At 37.6% G+C, this 20,066-nt stretch overlaps 1 protein-coding gene across 4 annotated transcripts in view; it reads left to right on the top strand.

Annotated features, from left to right (window-relative positions):
* Window positions 1-20,066, top strand: part of PRUNE2 (prune homolog 2 with BCH domain) — a 137,112-nt gene that overhangs the window by 18,049 nt on the left and 98,997 nt on the right. For all 4 annotated transcript variants that reach the window (XM_050329682.1, XM_050329681.1, XM_050329679.1 and 1 more), the window contains exons 2-5: window positions 11,050-11,154; window positions 11,633-11,835; window positions 13,111-13,274; window positions 19,751-19,903. In XM_050329682.1, the coding sequence (XP_050185639.1) occupies window positions 11,050-11,154; window positions 11,633-11,835; window positions 13,111-13,274; window positions 19,751-19,903 (625 nt within the window). The remainder of the gene's footprint in view (window positions 1-11,049; window positions 11,155-11,632; window positions 11,836-13,110; window positions 13,275-19,750; window positions 19,904-20,066) is intronic.

The raw sequence follows: 20,066 nt of genomic DNA on the forward strand, positions 1-20,066 counted from the left end.
GTTGATTGGTTGAGATTGCCCCCAGAGATTTAGGACCTAGGAAAGATCTTGTGCTCTTAGATTTTTTTTACCCTCAGAATCAGAATTTAAGCGAGTTTAGAGCTCTGTGGTTTAGTGCAAGTAACGGTAAAGGAAGTAGGGAAGTAAAGCTGCCTGAGAGAAAGCAGCTTTTCTTTGCTAGCTTACATCTGTCCTTACTGTTGTACTCTTCCTTCTTTACTACAACAGGCATAGAAGTCAATGAACATTGCTTTTCCTAACAGTATGCTCTTCAACTGGAAACTAAGACCTTTACTATTGGGGAAAATCTAGCAAGTCCTTATGTGGGGGAAGGCATAATTACCTGTGTTTTCCATAGATTAAAAATACATCATAGTGTATTCAATATAGAACTAGAAGATATTGAAAGGTAAAGTTGAAATGTTAATGTAATTTAGTTTGCTTGTTGTAATGATATCTTTTTCTAAAGTATTTCTTGTCTTTTGAATTAGCTAGGACAGCATATTTGGCAGGGATGATGAATTGCCCATTTTGGTGTTAAGTGAGAGGATTCAGCAAAACTGTCTTTGAGGAAGATGTCTTAATCAGTCATTAGTGTCTCTTCATATGTGAATTTGTCAATTTATATCTACTGTTTCATTCTTCTTAATAAAATTTGAAAAAATTCATTGTGAAAACTTTAATCAAAATGAGTGAAACTGAACCAAATCTGAAATGAAAAAATCTCTGCTAGTTGTGTTTGTTGCTCTTATATTGTTTGTGCTTACCAATTTTTTAACTGAAATTAATGCGATACCTTTAAAGAAATTGTTTTATAGTACAAATAGTGCTTGAATTTACTTTGTAATTACACTTTATATATTTTGTCTAATGTTTTGTATACTTTTAAAGCAATAGTTGATGTGCTTACCATAAAGACAGTTTTTAATACTTTATACTCTCTAATTCTGTGGTCATCTCTCTATAACATATCTTTTATGAGATGAAATGAACTACTTTAATAGATAAAAGTCTGTCTGTACAATCAGTAGGCTTTTTTTTTTTTCTGTACCAGTTGTTCAAGTGCATTAAATTAAACATGGCTTGATTACACACATATTCCGTGTCAAGACAAAGTAATATGGAATGGAGTTGTGTGTCAGAGGGACAATTAATGCTCATCATCATAAATATTGTTTGCAGTATCATCATCCGTATGTCAGTTCAAGGTGTTTTGGCACTATACAGGAGTAATAAGGCAGGAGTCTTACCCAAAATATGTAACCTCTAGGTCCTTAATCTTTTTGGTAATCTTTCTCATGAGCACTGTGGTGCTTTGTGGGACTTTAACTGCTGCAGTGCTGAACTCTGAAGTACAAGGAAGAATGGGAAATGCAAATTTGAGCATTTTTCCTCCTACAGATCTTTCTCAGCTTGCCTCAAGGATCAGATAATCATGATTCCACCTCTTGATAACTTTTTGCTTTAAAGTGATTGTTATTTCTTCTAGTTCTTCTACTATTTTTACATTGTCAATTGCACTGGACAAATACAAGAACTAGATTCAGTGTTTTCCCTGATGCACTGCATTTTTTGAGAAAAACATTTAAGTCCCTGCTCAAACCTGTTTTCCCCCTGAAAGAACCTTATATCCTTAGCAGTATTTTAAATGTTTTCCTTGAGACCCAAACACTCCATTTCAGTTTTCTACCCTTTTCTCATTGAATGTTAATATAGACAGTTTTTTCAATAAATTAGGACTAGTGTTGCATTTCTTCAAATAGGAATATTTGTGGATTTTTTGTTTTTACAGGAGTGTGTTTTACCTGTTGTATCTCATTAGAAAGAAAACTAACATCAGCTCAGCAAAAATGAATGTTTTAGATTGCTATTGTATATTGCCTTTCAGCACACTTTAATTAAAGTGACATTTGTTTGTCCTATAATATCACCATTCCCTAATTGATGTACTGAGCAAGCACCATGGTGACAAGATAAGTTGCTTTATTTTGTTCCATATGCCTGTGTTCCAAATTTTCCATAGTTTTAATTGGTTCCCTGCAGAATAATATTTACAAGCATATGGTATGGAAAACGCTGACTGCATTTGTTATCATATATTTTAGTATATTGGTGGCACTATATCAGTAAGCCTTTAAATGTGATTATGAGGTTATTTAATGCAGTCAGTAGTGTGCTTAAAACACAGCAAAAATCTGCAGTGAGCCAAATGGTATCAAGGAAATATATTTGAATGCCTTCTTAATGCTTCAAGGATAGATGAGGAAGTCTGATTTTGAAAAGGTTTTGGTTAATGTTTATGCTGAAACATACATTGTGACCTGAGAGCAATTTGGAAAGTTCTGTGGAGTCTTCTTGCCATCATAAGAGAAAAGTATGTAGGAATGTCACTGCAGAGGCAAAACACGTGGTATGTCTAGATTACTGACTTCTGAAGAAGTGCACTGGCATTAGCTGATGAAATGGAATGCAGTACCAGCCCTTAAATGTCATGTGTCTGACTTTGGAGACATCAGCACTACATTTTTGCACTGATTCTGCTGTGGCAAAAGACAGACAATCCAAAAGGAAGCATGAGTGATTGAGAAGATCCAGTCATATCAGCGTATATTAAGGTCTGAGTTCAACAATATTGGCATAGGTGTTGGGTATGCCTTTTTGATTGTGCAGGAGGGGAGGTGTGTCATGGTGAAGAACAGCTGAATTGAATTTTTTGCTGAGGCAGATTGACCAAGGTGGTTTCACACTGTTCCAGGAAATGCTCAGTGGGTCATTGTATTAATGACCTGTTTGGATACTCAGACACAGATACTCAGACACAGCCCACATGATCAGAGAAAGAGGAATACTCCATATGTGGAGACTTCTGATGTATGGAATATATCCTTTGCATATGTGTTCAAGAGGTAACATATTCCCTCTGTCCCTAGCCTGAACCCAGCCTAACTTACTAAATAAATTACTTCCAAATTTCTATTGCTTTAGTATTATCTATGTAAAAAAGAATATTAGACATTAAAGCTACACGATTTTATTAGACATACACTGAAATCATATGCATGTTAAAATTAATACTGGAATGTAATTATGGATTTTCTCTTGGTCATATGCAATATGTCTATGGCTCTGATATAAATATTAGGGTGAGGGCAATTCAGAGATCTGAACGGTATAGACATAACTCATTACTGTATGAGTAAAAAGGCAGTGCCTTCTCATAATGAAGCATATGTTTCTCTTCTCATAACATCCAAAATTAAAAAAAGGGTTGTTTTTGTAAAGTCAAGTTTCATTCTGAGTGTGTTGTCATTTTACCACCAAGCACAATATTGCAGTTTTTAATCTGTGCTCAGCTTTTACTGAGTAGGTACAAAAATCATCTCTCATGTGAGTAAATGACTTTAAATATTGCAGTGCAAATTTTTTACTATCCTGGCCTTTGTCCGAATCATAGGCTTTTCCCTCATGCACCTGCAGAAAAGCTAAGTATGTCTGTGCAGCTTATACTGCCTTATTAGTGCTTCAACTACAAGGCTGGAAAAACTTTCAGTGTTGTGTCTGACACTGTATTATTATGTGAGTCTGCAACTTCTTTTTAATAGGCTTCTGTTGAGCCATATTGCTCCCTCCTTGAAAGAATTGCTATGCTTGACAAGTACTGTCCCATCCCATGCACTAAAATACAGTGATTTCATTGCAGTTTAAGGACAGAAGAACTAGTGAAATTAGAGGCAAAAAGCATGTGGTGGCTCAGAAAGCAAGGCTATGTGTGGCTGCTGTGTGTGCATTTGTGGTATGTTAGTTTGTGGAGCGAACGTGTCTGGAGGACAGGGAAGAGGATAACTTTTTTGCCTTGAGACAGTGAGCATTCTGTAGGTGTTCCTGTTTATGCCAGAAGGAGTTTTGGGAATTTGGAGAGGTCCCAGCTGACTGGAAATGGCGAATTGTTGGAAATGGTTGTTTTCAAGAAGGCCAAGAAGGAGGACCCTGGAAACTACAAGCCTGTCAGTCTCACTTCAGTGCCTGGTAGAGTTATGCAGAAGATTATTCTGGAAGATATTGAAAAATACCTGGAAGACAACACAGTCATTGGTCACAGCCAACATGGCTTCATGACAGGAAAGTCCTGCTCATCAAACCTGATTTCCTTCTATGGGAAGGATTGACCTAGCTGATCAAGGGAATCCAGTTTACATAATCTTCTTGGATTTCATTTTGATACTGTCTCTCCCAGGTTCCTTCTGGACAAAATGCCCAGCACACAGCTGGGTAAACACATCGTGTGGTGGGTGAGCAATTGGGTCACAGGTTGAGCACAGAGGGTAACAGTGAATGGGGTAACATCAAACTGATGACCTGTCGCTAGTGGGGTTCCACAGGGCTCCATCTTGGGCCCTGTGTGCTTTGACAGCTTCATAAATGACTTGGATGCAGGACTGGAAGGGACACTAAGAAAGTTTGCAGATGACAAAACTGGGAGGAGCTGTTGACTCCCTAAAAGGCAGAGAGTTCCTGCGGAGAGACCTTGACAAATTAGAGGACTTGGCAATCACCCACCAGATGGAATTTACCTTACAAGGCATGGAATGGGGCAATCCTGGATGTTTATACAGGCCTGGGAATGAGACACTGGAAAGCAGTGCCACAGAAAGGGACCTGGGGGTCCTTTATGATGGCAAGCTGAATGTGAGTCAGCAGTGCCCTGGCAACCAGGAGGGCCAACTGTGTCCTGGGGGGCATCAGGCAAAGCATCGCCAGCTGGTCGAGGGAGGGGATTGTCCTGCTCTGCTCTGCGCTGGGGTGGCCTCACCTTGAATATTGTGTGCAGTTTTGGTCACCCCAATATACGAAAGATATTAAACTCTTAGAGACCATCTGAAGGAGGAAAACAAAGATGATGAAGGATCACTGTGTTAATGTCCTAGTCAAAATCTTTGCAACTAAGTGGTATTTTTACTGCAGTTGCATAAAGATGTAGTTGTGCTATACTAAGGCTTTTATGTGTTCATAGACAACAAAACTGAGCAGATACGAGAATTTCTCTGTAGTAAATATCTGAGAATCAGATCTCTTACTAGATTCCAGAAGTAGCTTAATGTTTATAAATCTCTTTTCTGAGCACAATAAGTGAATGTTAATCTGTGTAGGTCTGATCTATATTGAATTATGCTGACTGATGTCATCTGAAAATGACACATAATTTCTTTAATTTATTTTATCCCAGGCATCCAGAGTTTGTGTTTTACAATTTACCTTTAATCTAACTAAACAAAAATGCGTCAATACTAAGAGGTCTCTTATGTAGTTTAATTTATGAGTTCTAGTTTCATCATTAACCTCTTACATTTTTTTGATTCTTAGAGGTATTGAGAGTCCGTGATTCCTCTTAGGTTTAGTTGTGGTAGCTGTAGGAATTAATCACGCTTTGGTCCTATTGCAGCTAAACCTCATAGAGTTTATGAATCTTAAGCTCTGTCTCCTGGACTGCGGGCTTCTCTCCTGGGGTCTTTGCTTGGAAAGACCTGTAAGAGGAAGCCTCACATCCATGTGCCTGCTTTTCTAAAAGCTGGCTGATTAGCAAGCAGTAGACTGTGCAAACTAGTTCTGTATGAGATGGTGATAAAGGAACAGACCTACAAGATAAGCAATAAACTTGATTAACCCTCGGAGGGCATGCTCCAGAGCTGTATTTATGGAAAGTATATATGGAGAGTATTTAGGAGGTTATTATTACTGACTAGTAGTACTACTAAAAAGCCATTCAGGGAGCTACATAAGGGGAGAGGAAATGTCAGTGAAATCCCATATTGGATCTGCAAGAGGGGAAGGAGAAGAGAAGAAAATTCTACTCAGTGAATAGAAGAGCAGGAAGGGTAGGAAAAAAATATATCACTGATGACTGTCACTACGAAAGAGGGACCATGACTGGCTTGAGAGGTGGTCCTGTGTGAACCTCATGAAGTTCAATAAGGCGAAGTGCAAGTTCCTGCACCTGGGCTGTGGCAATCCCAAACACAAATACAGGCTGGGTGGAGAACGGATTGCGAGCAGCCCTGAGGAAAAAGGCTTAGGAGTGTTTGTGGACAAAAAGCTCAGTATGACTCAGCAATGTGTGCTTGCAACCCAGAAAGCAAACTACATCCTGGACTGCATCAAAAGCAGCATGGCCAGCAGGTCGAGAGATGTGATTCTGCCCCTCTGCTTGGCTCTGGTGACACCCCACTGGAGCTCTGGGGTCCCCAACATAAGAAGGATGTGGACCTGTTGGAGTGAGTCCAAAGGAGAGCCATTAAGTTGATCACAGGGATGAAACACCTGTCTTATGAAAAGAGGCTGAGAGAGCTGGGGATGTTCAGGATGAAGAAGAGAAGGCTTCGAGGAAGACCTTAGAGCAACCTTCCAGTACGTAAAGGGGGCCTACAAGAAAGCTGGAAAGGGGCTTTTGACAAAGCCATGTAGTGACAGGACAGGGGGGCATGGTCCTTAACTGAAAAAGGGCAGGTTTAGATTAGATATTAGGAAGAAATTCTTTACTGTGAGAGTGGTGAGGCAATAGAACAGGTTACTTGGAGAAGCTGTGGATGTCCTGTCCCTGAAAGTGTACAAGGCCAGGCTGGATGGGGCTGGAAGTAACCTGATCTAGTGTAAGGTGCCCCTGCCCATGGCTGGGGTGTTGAAGCTAGATGATCTTGAAGGTCCCTTCCAGCCCAAACCATTCTGTGATTCTAAGATTTTTAAAACAGCATGTGAGGACTGTCAGTGGAAGGCTTACCTTGGGCCTTGATCTTATAGAAAAAACAGGTAAGAAATCAAGTCACAACAACAGACCGTAGCTCTTGCTGGATTCCTGAACCACGAGCAGCCATAGAATCTGAGGAGACTATTTCCCCAACCTCAGAAGAGGTGGTACCAGATTAACAGAGGAGACTTCCATATGAGTGTGTCAGAGCTGAAGGAGTCACCTGAGTTAGAGTGCCATTATATCCTCTTTGAAAACCTTTATCTAAGGTGGGAATTGAGGGTTCCAAATACATAAAAAATATACAAAAAAAGGGAGTATGTCGCAAGGAACACTTAATTTGTGCAGTGTTCTGTTTATATTATTAAGGATAAGTTCAATATAAGCCTTGGAAAATGAAAACAAAGGTTCTGAGTGCTCCATTGGTGTTAAAATATACTTTTTATCAATATGTACATAGTTTTGTAACAATTTGTTCCATTATTCCTCATAACATAAATCCATGTCTATCAGTGCTCTCCTTTTTGCCAACTTCTGATTACTTTAAAGGTTGTAGTAAGCCACATTGTCATTACAGTCAACAAAACCTGGTGGTTCCTGAAAGAGTATTTCGTTGTTTCATTATTTTTACCCATGAATAGTGATGCCATTTTGCCAGTAATGGTTATCTGAGGAAGTGATGTCATGCTGAAGGTACTGACTTCTACAGCTCCTAAGATGCTGCGAATCAGATTAAGGGTTAAAAATTTTGCTTTCATAGGCCTAGAATGGAATTGATAAACAGGACCCATTTATGCTAAGATTAATGTTTGCAGTAGCATTCTGCCATTTGGCAGACTTATCTTTTACTGGATGCACAGATCTCAGATTGTCTGTCCAGCACAAGATAAAACAGTATTTAAACTGTGCACTCTTGTGGAGAATAACACTCTTGTCATCACTCAACTTTTGGTGAAGTATCTGTGTTGTTGGTACAAAAAGGTTCCTGTGTTAAAATAGAATGAGAAAGATGCTATCTTGAGTAATCTATTAAAATATAAATATATTGAAATATATTGTCAATGATTCTGGTAACACATAAAACCACAGTTCAGATAACAAAGATACTTGAAATAGAAAATATTGTCCATATGAATTGGTTATTCAAGTGTGGGTTCTTTAGTGGTGTGAGTTGTTTTAGTGGTTATCACTAGGGAATAAGATAATTCAGTATTAATGTACTGAACTATGTCAGGGTTAGCAAGTACCTGTTTAGTTGCTGTCTTTGCTGTTTGTTCTGGCAGTTTTCGTCTTAAAATCTGTGAAATAGAAATGTGAATTTCTTACTAAGTCTACAGGTTGACTTTGTATTTTAACATTAGTAGAATAGCTGTCATATTTTATTAGAAAAACCCCATAGCAAAATCACTGTACAAAAAGTCACAAATGAGAGATTAGTGACTGAAACCGTGCAAATGTATGGATTCTCACTCAGGGAGAGGTACAGTATTAAAATAACCAATTGAACAAAGCAAAAATATATTCTCTCAGGAGTGACCAGAGAAAGGTGGTGTATAACAGAAACCACTGAAAGCCTTCAGAAATTTATTTTTAATTCCCTTTGCTTCCACAGTAGCTAATGGGTTACCTCGACTGCATATTTGTCTTAGGCTAAAATATTCTGGAAGAACAAAACAGTTGTTGGGAGTGATAGTATATTAAAAGCTTGACCAAGAAATACACCCTCTTACTGTTACTCTGTCATATTAAAATCTCAGTTTAGTAAGTTCCATCTCAAAGTTCCTCTTAAGCTCTTGAGAATAGTCCAAGCAGATAGCCTGTTCTTCCACAGTCCTGGTTCATACGTTTTGATGACATTCTGGTGTGCTGGAGTAAAAAAATCAGTCCTCAGATGGCTAGTTCACCTCTTTGGATTACAAAGAGATGGTCTCCAGACCTTTCATGCTCCACTGTATATTCTTTGTAGTCTGCTCCTTATTGTCATGCTTTTCTTATTTCTTCAAATTTAACTGTAGGAGTGAGAAACTTTCAGGCTTAGAATTCTTTAGTATTCATGTAATTATTCTGTCCCCAGTCCTGAAGAGGCAATAAGAAGTGGGAGGCACACTGGTAGATACAAATGAGAAAAAGACGCTGGTTTATTTGTTTGGGGTTTTGGTTCTTTTTTTGGGAATGTGAATTGTTCTTTTTTTTTAAATGGCTTTTAATACAAAGACAATTTTCCATCTTTGGTAGTTCTCCTCCATGATTTTCTACAGATTATACGACTACAATATAATTGTGTAATAAGACTACAGCTAATATGTGAGTTGTAAAAACAAATGTGCAGATTTTTTCCTAATTTTTTTCCTAATTTTTCAAGAGAAAATACTCATGTACCCGATGACATGAATAGGTCTGGTGTTCATCACAAACACATATGACTGTTGCTAGTTCAACATGGGATACCGTTTTGTGGAATCTGAGCAATGGGTGGCAATTAATTTTATAGATATAGGCATACAGAATATGTAGAGATAGAATAGCAAATTTTTTTGAAAGTTTTTAGAATTGTTGTTTGCACTGGATTCCTAGAGGTGGGTCACTTTGTAGATTTAATAATCAGTTTGTCCGTTCATTGGAGCCCCTGGTGGTCTAGTGGTTAAGGGCGCGGCGCTGTCACCGCCCAGACCCGGGTTTGATTCCCGGTCAGGGCCACTCCCGGGCAGGTGGAGCTCGTTAGCCCTTAAAGGCAACCCATCTACGTCCTAAGAACCTCGCTGCCACCGTCCAAGCTCGCTTGGCCCCGGCAGATGAACCTTAGGATTAAAGGGTGGGCTCAGTTCCGCGCACACTGTGTCTCACCTAAAAAATCCAATGCGCAGGCTGGAAGGTGTAAAGACCTACCCCGGATCTTCACTCGCGAAGACTGGCCATTATTGTCCGTTCATTCAGTTTCCTTCTTTTTCGAGGCTGAGTTATTTACCATGCAGTTAAGATGAGCCTGAAGAGTAAGACTTCTGTTAACTAAAAAAATACTAAAAAAAGGATGAGCTCATGAACTTTTTTTTCATTCTTTAGGGTGGCAAGTCAATCAGATATGTATGCTGCAGAAGAATATATTACAAAAATTATATTGAAAAGAGGAAAATGGAGGCAGTTTGTTGACTTAGAGCATAAATGAATGTATCTGTTCCAGTCACTGTATTCTTCAGAAAGCTCTGTCTTTCCCAGTATATAGGGAATGGAGAAAATATGTCCTGGTTTTATTACCCAAAGGTGTTTTTTGATGGCCGCTTGCCGTTAAGGGAAAGAGAACTAAATTAATTCCTCATATCCAGGTAGGGCTAAGGCTAGACACAGACAAAAAAGGTTAGTTTTTAAAAAATCACACATTTATAATTATTGAGGAAAATAAAACAATTAAATGTTTTTGTTTGAAGATTGAAATTTTATTTGCTATCCAGAATCCTAATTCAAGTTAGCAAAAAGTACATCAGCCTGTAAATGACAACAACAGAAATATTTAGTGGCATGTATTTGGTTCTGAAACATCTCCCTTAGCACTAGTCAGATTAGTTTCTCCGATTAAGAAGCATAGCTCATTGAAAGAAAATAAACTGTATTGTTTCCATGGAGCTATCTTGACATTAATGGTGTACACAAGAGAACAATGCCACCTGATATTTTGTGTGTGCAATTATGAAAAGATAGAAACTTCCCTTAAATATTTTGCTTTCACACAGTAGGTCTCTCTTTTCTTTTCCTGTTGTTTGGAAGGGTTCTGATTTTGTTAAATGCAGAGCAGACGCAGTTCCCTTTGCTTATGAGAACAGCTTAAGAGCCATAGTACTTCATCTGTGTTCAGCTTCTGAGGATTCAGGGTGAAAGCCAGTTGCTTTGTCTATTCACTGATTTCAGCTGAGTAAAGAAAATATTGTTTGTGTCTGTTTTGCTGTGTGTATTTCCACGTTCTTTGGGACTGCTTTTCTTACTAGATTTGTGAGGTGTTTTGAAAAGCCTTTTCCACATGTACGTGAAGCTGCCGCTTATCTGTTACTTTGCTGTGAAAGGGACTTCTGTCATGTCAGACCTCATTTGGGTTCTAAACTGTGGTCTCTTATGAAACTTAAGAGTTTTTGGCTTTCTTGGGAGCTGTGAAAGCAAGGAGTTTCTAATCCTACAGTAAGACTATTCCTTCACCCCATGCTGAAAAGTGCTACAACTGAGAACACGTGATACTTAACATGTGTTTTGAATGTCTTGGCAATTTGACTTTGTTTTTTTTTCATCATTGTCACTCATTGCAATTGTCTTGTAATGTATTACAGAAAAGGAGCAAACACCTGGAAAAAGTCCATGTTGTTCTTGGGAATAAACCCTGTGATTTGGATTCACTCATTTCTACCCTGGCCTATGCCTACTTTCTGGACAAGGTAATGGAAAAATTGGACTGAGTGCTCTTAATTCACTTGTTCCAGGTTGTTACAGACATTTTATTGTTAAGTCAATTAAAACTTATTGTAAAAACATTTTTTCCTGAACAATGATTTTGTTATTATTAGAGGTGAGTTTTTAAAATATAAATAATCTAAATTTTTTCCATACAAAGAAGTGAGTATTAGGTGGCTTATTGAATAGCAGCAAAAAAAGAGTGGTATTTGGCCTGTACTTCATTCTTTAAACTTTCTCTCTTCTGGCTTTCCCACTTACTCTGTAGGAGGCAAACAGAAGCAGATGAACAAAGAAAAAAAAAAGACAATTTTTTTAAAATTTAAATTGCATAAAGAGGTGAAGAAAAACACAAACAGAAAATCCAGGCTGTTTGTAATAGGTGGCTCAGTTAAAATATCTTCCTATTAAAAAATGGGTCTTACTTTATGCAATTCTGACAAATGCACACCTGTGTTACAGGTCAGTCCTCCAGATGTTCTTTGCTTACCTGTACTGAACATACCAAGAAGAGACTTTAGCTATTTCACTGAGACACAGTTTATACTGGAAGAGCTGAATATCCCGGAGTCATTCCATATCTTCCGAGATGAAATCAATTTGCACCAGCTGAACGCTGAAGGGAAGTTGTCTTTAACACTTGTAAACAGCAACGTACTGACAAGGTATTGCAATTTATGTACAATAAGATGGCTTATGTGAGCTTGAACTGTTTTAAAAAATTAAATTTTTTTCAACATTAATATTTATATTGCTATAATATTGATATTCTCCTATTAACATTGACATGCTATAGAAGTTAAAATATATTTTGTCTCTCCTTACATTCAGTGAATGTGAGAAGCTGAGTAGTAGTTTCCATCACTTCTAATGCAACTTCCATTTTTAAGAACCTTGTATTTTAATTTAGATTAAATAATCTGGAAGTTTCATGTGACCTTTAAATAAGAGATCAGAGTATTTTTACTGCTTCTTAGTTTGCCTTTAAGACTCTTCTGTTGATTTGGAGATGCCCAGACACTTCCATATGTACTTTTAAGATGACACTTTTAAGATGACTGATGGATTGTTGCAGTCCTTTTTTCAAAATGTCATCAGTGACAGAGGCTTAGAGTTGCTCTATGGGAGACCATAGTCCATAGATCTATTCTTAGGAGGGACTATTTACAAGTCCATAATGAATCTTTTATAGAAAGCCTTTGTAAAATGGTCTGTCTGTCTTGCCCAGAGTAAAGAATTCTTTTTACTTCCAAGTCGCTTTAGAACTTCATTGAAGATAAGTAACATCCTGTTGTGATATGGCCCCATCCTATTCTGAGAGATTTGTGGATTAGAATAAAAGTAGGGGAAATCTGAAGAGAGGAATAATGTAAATCTTACAGCTGTTGATTCTTTAACAGCCGTCAGTTCAGTGCATCATTCACTTCTCACAGTAAAAGTATCTGTAATATTTGCTTTTTGTTTATTACTATTCCTTTCTGTGCATCTATTTTCTAAAGAATTATGATTAGCATTTTATTATTAAACTTAGTTTGGCTTTGTTACTGCCATTGTAAACAGAAATGTAAAGTGTCTAAATGCAAAAAAAACCCCTGTAGGTATTTTTGTAGGTTTTCAAAATATTGGGGAAAATGCAAAATCTTCTCTATATATTTTCAGCACATGTAGAAATATTTTTTTTCAAATCACTAGTTTTTATAGATTTTGATGAAGGAAATGTAAACATTTAAGTCTTAGTGATGTATCAAGCAATAAAATAACTGTGTATTGTGACATTCTTTGGCTTTATAGCAGACTTCAATTAGCAATAGGAATAGTGTTGTAGTCCAGAATTTAAAAAAAAGTGTTTCACATTTTTTACTGGGTTATCTAAACTATCTAAACTGGGTTATCTAAAGCTAGAAAGATAAATATATATAACTTTTAAATTTGCTTGATAGTGATGATAAAAGTTTGGAATCAGCTGTTGTCAAAGTCATCAATCCAGATGAGCAGTGTGACAGGAGCCTGGAGTTACAAGCATGTTCTTCCTCTTTAGTCGTAAAAGAGATTCTTCAAAAAGCACCAGAGTTAATCACTCAGCAACTGGCTTATCTCCTCAGAGGTGAGAGATTACTCTTTATATTAAATACTGAAAGGTTTAATGGAGTGTTTCTGAATCTGCTCATGCAGAAAGACTGTGATCCATTCTTTGGTTAACAATCCCTTTAAAGACCACGGGAAGCTTCATAAAAGAAGCAGGGAGTAAAGAGTTTGTTAAAGAGTAACATTATATTGAATATTAAAAATGTGCATTTAAAAATAGGCATGAGAGGTCTTTGCTGTATCACTAGACAAGAATATTAAATGGAGCTGTCGACACACCAGCTGGGTAGCTGGAAAAACTATGCAGTTCGTTGATTCCAGGGGCATTGTGGACAACAATACGGATTGGAATCTAATATTTACATGCTAAAGCTTCTCCCTCCCGATGGTGGCACTTTTTTATGGAATAATGTTTTAATGGTATGATGCAAAACTTCTACTGTTTAAAAACACTGTTACCAAATCTTTGTTGTGCTCTCCCTTTCCCTTTTATTGTATGCCTGGTAGAGTACAAAGGGGGGTGGGCAGAAGTATTTTCTGCTCTATCTTCATAGTTCATTGTTTTTATTAATTTTTTTGGTTTGTTTACTGCATCAAAACTCTTCAGTTGAAAATAAAACTGGGGTTGAAAAGAACGGATCAATGCTTTTAAGTTATTTACTGAATTTTAATAGTGTTTACTATTAGTTTTAGGTTTTAATTGATGTGCAACTGTTACATACCCTTTTAAGAAATTGGTGTGGGCATGTTTAATGAGGATTATGAGAATTTGTCTACACTTAGGTTTCAGAAGCTACTGGAATCTTGGCTTGTCATTGTAGTCATCACTGTGATAAATAATGTAATGAGCATGTTGTGAGAAATTACAAAAGTTAATTTATTTTTTTAATGCTCTGTAGAATAAGCATTAACAGTAACACAGTATTTAGCCTGCTCTTATAGTATCTTTCAATGCTCACATACTTTAGTAAACCCACCATGAAATATTTTTGTAATCTCCAAATTTCTGTGAGTAGCCTGCAGGAATCTAGAGAAAGGACCAAACATAATAAATGATTTTGGAGGCAGAACAAAAAAAAAAAAAGGCTTTTGGGGAATCTCAGGATTGTTGGTTGATTAAATGAGTCAGGATGAATAATGTTCAAGAACATGTTCAAGTACAAGTGGATGTAAGTGTCCACGTTTTCTATCTCTACTCTGTATCCAAATTAAAATGAAGTGCTTTTATTAGTGTTTGTGTTAGAGATGGCACTTCAAGTTTGGAGGAAATAGTAGCTAATTTTTCTTTTTAACAATTAGGAACTACATTTCCATTATTGTACTTGGGGAACTTACTGGATACAGAAGTCCCTGCACAGTTTCTTTTGCATAGTATGAGAAGTGACTGGCAAAGCCTAGAGAACACAACACAGCTACACTTGTGATTGATGCTTTTCTACTTCTCCCAGCAATGTAACAAGTCCTCTTGTGGGTCTCAAAATAGAAGAAGTTTTTGGTGCTGAAGAATCTTCCGCGCCAAATTCAGAAAAACCAGTGAACCCCATTACTGGTTTTTGGTAAGATTTGTAAAAAAATATAAATCATAGACCTAAATGTATGTAGATGGCAGATCAAATTACAAACAGTCTGAAAATAGAAGATCAAATAAAGCCTATGGGGTCTAGCTTTTGTGTTTCTCTGTGTATATTATGGCCTTTTGTCATAAGATACAGCTTCTGAAATTCATCTTACCTGTAAGCCCAGGAAATAAAGGGACCAAATACCATGGTTCGGAAGGTGGGGTGGCTGTTTCATTCTCACTGACAAATCTGTATGTAGAGGCTCACAGGGTGTCCTCTCTCTCTGGGGGCACTTCAGAGGCACAGAGGCACTGAAAAGGCTCTACTGTGTTTTTCACACTTCACTGTGTTAATTCCAATGTAAATCTGTTTATAGTTAGTATGTCTAAATTTTGGGCAAAGTGCAGAGGAGAAGGCCAAAGTAGAAGTCAGAGTGTTAAGGATTAGGATTTTATTTTTGTAAAACCGCTGAGAGATGCTAACATCATAGTCTCTGAGCTGGGAAGCCCTCTTTCATTTTTTGGCTTTCCAGGGAGTAAGACGATAGAGGTATCTAAAATTTTAATAATTATTGTGTAGGGACCACAACAGCTTCATTTATTGCCTCTTTTCAAAACTTCTTTTTTCTTAAAGTCTCTTGGCAATTTTTAAATTTTAATAACAAGGGCAGATGTTTATAACCTGCCACATTTCAACTTTGAACAAGGTTCATCTGCTTGTCTGTGTTTAAAAAAAAAAAAAAAAGGTCCAGAGAAAAGACTTTGCATGTGGAACCGAACATTATTGATTCAGGCATTTTAATATTTAAGGATTTTTTTTTTTTTTTTTTTTCAGACGAGTGCTTTTCTGGTATCTTTGTCTCCCCATTAGACAGGATATAAGTTAATTCTACTTTTGGACTTTGAATAGAGTCTGCTTAGAGAGTCAGTGTTGTACAACCATAGAGCTTGTGCTGTTCTTGGATTTGTGCCAGAAGCAAACAATTGTGGAACCTACCAGAGTCTTGGGCCTGTATTATTTTATTTCCCCAGAGATGTTTAAAAGGGGACTGTTGCCAAACTCAGATCCATTAAACTGCTGAATCATTACATTCTCTGCTGCAGCCAGCTGGCAAGGATGTGATTCCAAGCACTCACTGTCAGGTAGCTTGGGTCAGTGCACTCTCAAAAATACCTCCTTATGTTTATTTGTATAAGGCCTTGAAGGATGCCACAAGGTGCAAACTGCAGCATGTAAATACAGACATTTACACCAAGAACATCGGCAATCTGTGTATCTGCTTTTACTAGTTATGAGCTGCATAGTTGAGGTCTTTTCATGCCCTGTTGGGACAGTCTGACTTTTTTTTAGGGAAGATTAGTTTGTTATTCTAGCCACCCAGAGAAATGTTAAGAAATGTGCTTTTAAGGACTCTAGGAATTATGCCAATATTTTTTTTTCCGTTTTGTACATTGATCAGATGATTCACATCTTTCCGAATTGACGCATCCTCAGTATATATGCCAGAAAGAAAGGATCATTTTTAACTGCATCAAGCACTGCACTTACTTGGACAAATACCTTTTTTTTTTTTAATGTGTGGAAGCAGTTTTCTTGGAGACAGTGCTCCTACTCTCTTCCCCCAAATTACATTTTATTCCAGCTTCATGGCTTTTCCTGTTAATTACAATGAAGATTGCTTGCTTAGATCTGTTTACAGTTTGGGTTTGTGGGGGCTATGAGGGAGAGCAGTGTTGAAGTTTACTTTCCATGAGGGACTGTTGGTTTTCCCCTTTTCCCTGTCCTTTATTTTTCCTTGACAGGAGAAATGCCTATATTTTCATTGTACTATTTCTCTCAGCCATAAACTTATAATTCAGGAGATGCTTGTGCTGTTCTTAATGTTTTCCCAAAACGACTTCTGCTTTCATTAGATCATGTTTAATATTAATGCACAGCAATTGCTTTTGGCAAAACTAGTGCTTCACTTCCAAACCGCTTTGCGAAAAAGAATAAAAAGCACATTTTTTTAAGAACCTTAACCTATTTTCTAGTGACCTCTTCTTTGGAAAAAAACATATGTAGAGTGATGTGATGTACACAAGAAATAATATTGAATCTTGTATTGCCTATTATATATTTTTTCTGTGTTTGTCAGCAAACAGCAGCCTCCATTACGCTTTCAGAAACCCTGGGGGAGTTGCACAAGCACTCAGTAAAATCTGCAGGAGATTTCTGAGACCGTGTATTGCTTTTACAGCAGTTACTTATAAGACAGCACATCACTAAATGGACTACTGACCTTTGGTCAAAAGTACCTCAAGTGAACTGGTTTTCTGAAGTACCTACTACAAACCCTCACAGGAATGCTGAGGCTGCCTGGGAGAGAAGACGACGCCTTTCTTTCCTGGTGATGAGCACAGTATTAAAGAATGGTCGTAGTATTAAAGGATGAGTAAATGTTCATCTTAGGGCTTGCAGACACCCTAGTAATTTAAGAAGGATCCTTTTCTTGACTTCATCCTAGTAGAGAAGTTAGGAGTTGCAAACACTACAGTATTGCTGTGACAAGTGAGAAAAAGTCTTTTAAAAAACTTTCTCAGCCCTCTGCCTATGATGAGTGAAGTCATGTTGACTTCCAAAATGTTGAGCTTGTTTGGATATACAACTCACATTTCTTGTTAATGCTGCATTTGCCTGTATGTTTGTATTAAGATTTTTATCTTCTTGGTCTTACCCAAATACTCCGTTCCCTGGAGCACACACAACTGTGGTAGAAGTTTTTACACTCTGCGTATCAGAGAATCTATGCAGATGGATAGATTGCCTAACTCATCCTAGTGCTGCTGGAGGGCTGTATGGGATATGCTGCAGTCTGCCTCCAGTAGGTAATTCTGTGATGAATTTGAGCATGCATTGTAGATCCGGCACTTTCTGCTGGAGTCTCCATTTCCTTTGTGAGTGCATGAGCAATTTTCCGTTCTGCTCCTGGAGGAAGATAAAAGGGGTGCTGAAAAAGCAGAAGATTGCTTTTGCTAAAATAATTCATGCAGCCTGGTCACTGAGCTGCCGTTTATCCAGGTGCAGCTCTGTGCTGACTGGGAGTGTGCTATGTAGTGTCTAAGTCATTCTGGTCACCACCCTTCCCCAGGTATGGACAGCAATATGTCTCAAGTGTATATATATAGCACAGACATTGTTACCTGGTAAGAGGGTGAACAACAAAGGGGTATTTTTAGATGAATTATCCTGGAGGCTGATGATTGAGAAACCTTCTTCCTATTAAAGGCACCAAAAAATAGGCTTTGCTAATGGATATAGATATTCTGGGTCCTTTATATATCAGTTATTTACCTGTAGAAATCTGAAATCTGCTTGCTGTGTATTGCTGTATATTTTATGTACCTAAATCTGTAAATGTCAATGTCGGTCAGTATACATGATTTTCATGCAGTCTGTGTTTATTTAAAAGATTTAATACTATCAAAAAGAACAGGAACATTTTCTTAAAGTGATTGTAGGACTGACATGAAGAAATAGCTGCTGCAAATTAAAAGATTATTGGCAGTTAAAATATCTGTAACAGAAATACAGAATGGAACTTTGTGTATTTGAATTTCCAAAAACTAATATCTGACAGGAAACAGCTTTTGTTTAATTCACACAGGATGTGTCTAATAAGGAGGTGTTTACTTAGCATGGCATTGTGTTGCAAATGTTTTGTGAATTTTGACGAAATGCTTTTTGGGATTTTATGTGATAACAGTATAGGAGAAAAATTGATGCATACTAAATGCATCCTAGTCCATATAGTGAGACTGAGGATGGCTCTGTCCAGGGCTTTCTTTTACTCTCTTCTCTCTGTGCTAAAGACTAAACACTTTGGTTTACAGTAACTATCTTATATTATTGTACTGATTTGCTCATTGACCCAACACAATGCAATGAAATCATACACTTACTTGAAATCCCAGTGCAAGTAGAGTAATAAATAATTTCAGTGCTGAAGTGTAAGATTTTATTATCCTTAATTTACCGTGAGTAATTGGAAGTGAACACTATCTTTGGGTATATTAACAAATGAGATCCCAGTCTCCAGGGAATGAAAGGGTGACTTTACTCCTTGAACAATCAGGACTGTTCCACATTTGGGATGGAATAAATGCAGTACATAGTTGTCTGAAAAGACATTACTCTCACCTCTGTATTGTAAGAGTTGAAGTTACTTATTGGATCATGGTTCTCTTAAACTTTGAGTGCATCATTTTGATTGACTGAATGGGTGTTTCTTTGCTATGTTCATGAAATTAAAATCATAGAATGGTTTGGTTTGGAAGGGACCTTGACGATCACCTAGTTCCATTCCTCTGCCATAGGCAGGGACACCTTCTACTAGATGAGGTTGCTCAGAGTCCCATCCAGTTTGGTCTTGAAAACTTCCAGGGATGTGGTACCTACCACTTCTCTGGGCAACCTGTTCCAGTATCGCACCACCCTCACAGTAAAGTATTTCTTCCCTTTTTTCCGTTGTAGCAGTTGATTGACATGTCTGTAGAAGAAAGATTGGCAATGTGGATTTACTGTTTCACAGTATACCAGCACTTGATCTAATGTTTAGAGAGAGGAATAAACCCTGGAGTCCCACCACTTGCTGCTGGCTGTACTGCAGAACTGTAGGTGTACAGGAGCATGCTGCACACCATGGCAGCACTGGGACCAGCCAGTTAGCTCTACCATACGCTCCAGGTATGGAGGTATGCATAAGGCACCCAGTTCAGATTTTAGAAGTTTCATGTTAGGAGGGTGTTTCTGTGTGAATTCAATATCTAATTCACTGAACAGAGAAAACAACCTCCAGTAAGGAAGGGGCTTGGGTAGCAATACAGTAAACATTCTTGATTCTGTCATATCTCTGATACTTACAGGAGGATTTGATTTTTGTCTTTCAATGTTTCAGGAAGCATTCTCTTTAAGTGCATGTCTTTGGAAGCTGACAGCATCACAGAGCAGCAGGAGAAAGTGCTGTCAATCCTAGAGGAAAAGTTTCCAGATCTTCCCCCACGAGAGGAAATTATCTCTGTACTACAGGAGACTCAGTTTAATGCACAAGGTAATGCAACTTGCTTCTGTTTTTCAGAACTGTTACAAATATATTTATATAACTGTATCAGAATATTGTCTTAGTGTGTATGGTGAAAACAGTTCCAGCATGCTATCTTCAGTGACAGTTAAATATATTATATTTAATTTTAAATTAAGTTGCTTACATTCTG

The sequence above is a fragment of the Myiozetetes cayanensis genome, unplaced genomic scaffold (genome assembly GCF_022539395.1).
Source record: "Myiozetetes cayanensis isolate MyiCay16 unplaced genomic scaffold, myiCay2020 scf4, whole genome shotgun sequence".
NCBI lineage: Eukaryota > Metazoa > Chordata > Aves > Passeriformes > Tyrannidae > Myiozetetes > Myiozetetes cayanensis.